Raw genomic sequence first — 1,396 nt, 5'->3', positions numbered from 1 at the left:
ATATCGAGTTCGATTTCTCGTTTTCAACATTTGAAATATCGCAATTGACATCTTCTAAAACGCTCGCTGAAACGTAAATTAATTAATAAATTAATATTATAAACGATTTCGATAGATTTAAAATGAAAAATTAAAAAAAAAAAAAAAAAATACTTCTAAGAGATTTTTTAGAAAGGATTTCCGTTAGATTATTATTATTTTCGTTATAAACTTTTCCTAATGCTGTAGCGTGTTCTTTGGGTAATCCCAATTGTTGTAATTCGTTATTTAAAACATCTTCTTCTATTCCGTATCTAGCAGAAGACGTGAATATTTGAGATATGGCAGCAACGCAACCTTTCATATCATCTTCGTCTAACAACAACAACAACAACAACAACAACAAAAATCAAATTTTCGAACCTTAACGTTTCCGTTAAATTTTCATTTTGGAAAATTTCATTCACCTAATTTAGCATCAGAAACTAATTTCGTTGCTTTTTCTTCCTGAAAACAAACAAACAACAAACAAAAGAAAAAAGAAAATCGTTAAAAAAATAACAATGACGTCCATTTTTTTTAAAAATAAGACTGATGACGTAGGTTTTAATTGAACGGTTCTAACGTTTCCATTTTTTCCTTTTTTAACGGCAAAAATGAAAATTACGTGGATTATTTATTTATTTATTAATTTTTAATAACCAATTATTTACAAATAATAATAATAATAATAATAATAATAATAATAATAATAATAATAATAATAATAATAAATATGTTCGTTTTTTTAGATATCGTCTAACGTTCGTTTATGAATAAGAAAAAAAAGAAAACGTCAATCTTTCTTCTTTTCAATCATTATTATTATTATTACCATTATTATTATTAACATTATTATTATTATTAAACAATAATAAACAGATAATATTACGAAAAATATAAAGAAAGGAAAAACTTACGTTAAATTCGTCTCCTGTTAAAAATTTCAAAACGATTTGTCCCAACATTTTTACTTTTATAGAACTCTGAAATCATTGAAAATGATAATAAGTAATTTTCGGGGGGAGGGGAGAAAGGAAGGAAAGTATCTATGATAAATGTTGTTGTACCATTTTAGATAAAGTGTTAATTTCTGCCAGAACCCAATCCGGACAATCTAAATCTCCACAAAATCTGAATCTCTGTAGGAGAAAAAATAAGATGTCAGGTTTGTACGGAAAACAAACAATATTAAAACGATACCTTATTAACAAAAACCTGAATTAATTATTAAACTCACCATTTTGAAATATTACTTAGAACATGGCAACCTGAAATCAAAGAAACAAACAAAAGAAAATATAAAAGATTTTCCTATTCGAAAAAAAAAAATGTCTGAACGTTTTTTCTGGAGATGTAAAAGTGTAATGATGGAATT

The 1,396-nt window shown here is 25.4% G+C and overlaps 1 protein-coding gene across 1 annotated transcript; it reads right to left on the bottom strand.

The window, feature by feature from the left end:
* On the bottom strand, window positions 1-1,091 carry Phum_PHUM624480 (COMM domain-containing protein, putative; the record flags this gene model as incomplete). The annotated part of the gene is made up of 5 exons (XM_002433267.1): window positions 1-66; window positions 154-354; window positions 447-486; window positions 939-1,004; window positions 1,089-1,091. Coding segments are annotated over 5 exons (376 nt in total), but the record flags the coding sequence as incomplete, so codon positions are not given.
* Between the last annotated feature and the right edge of the window lie 305 nt (window positions 1,092-1,396).

Source organism: Pediculus humanus, genomic scaffold (assembly GCF_000006295.1).
Source record: "Pediculus humanus corporis 1103172109358 genomic scaffold, whole genome shotgun sequence".
NCBI classification, from domain to species: Eukaryota; Metazoa; Arthropoda; class Insecta; order Psocodea; family Pediculidae; genus Pediculus; species Pediculus humanus.
This window is presented reverse-complemented; position numbering and strand designations above follow the sequence as displayed.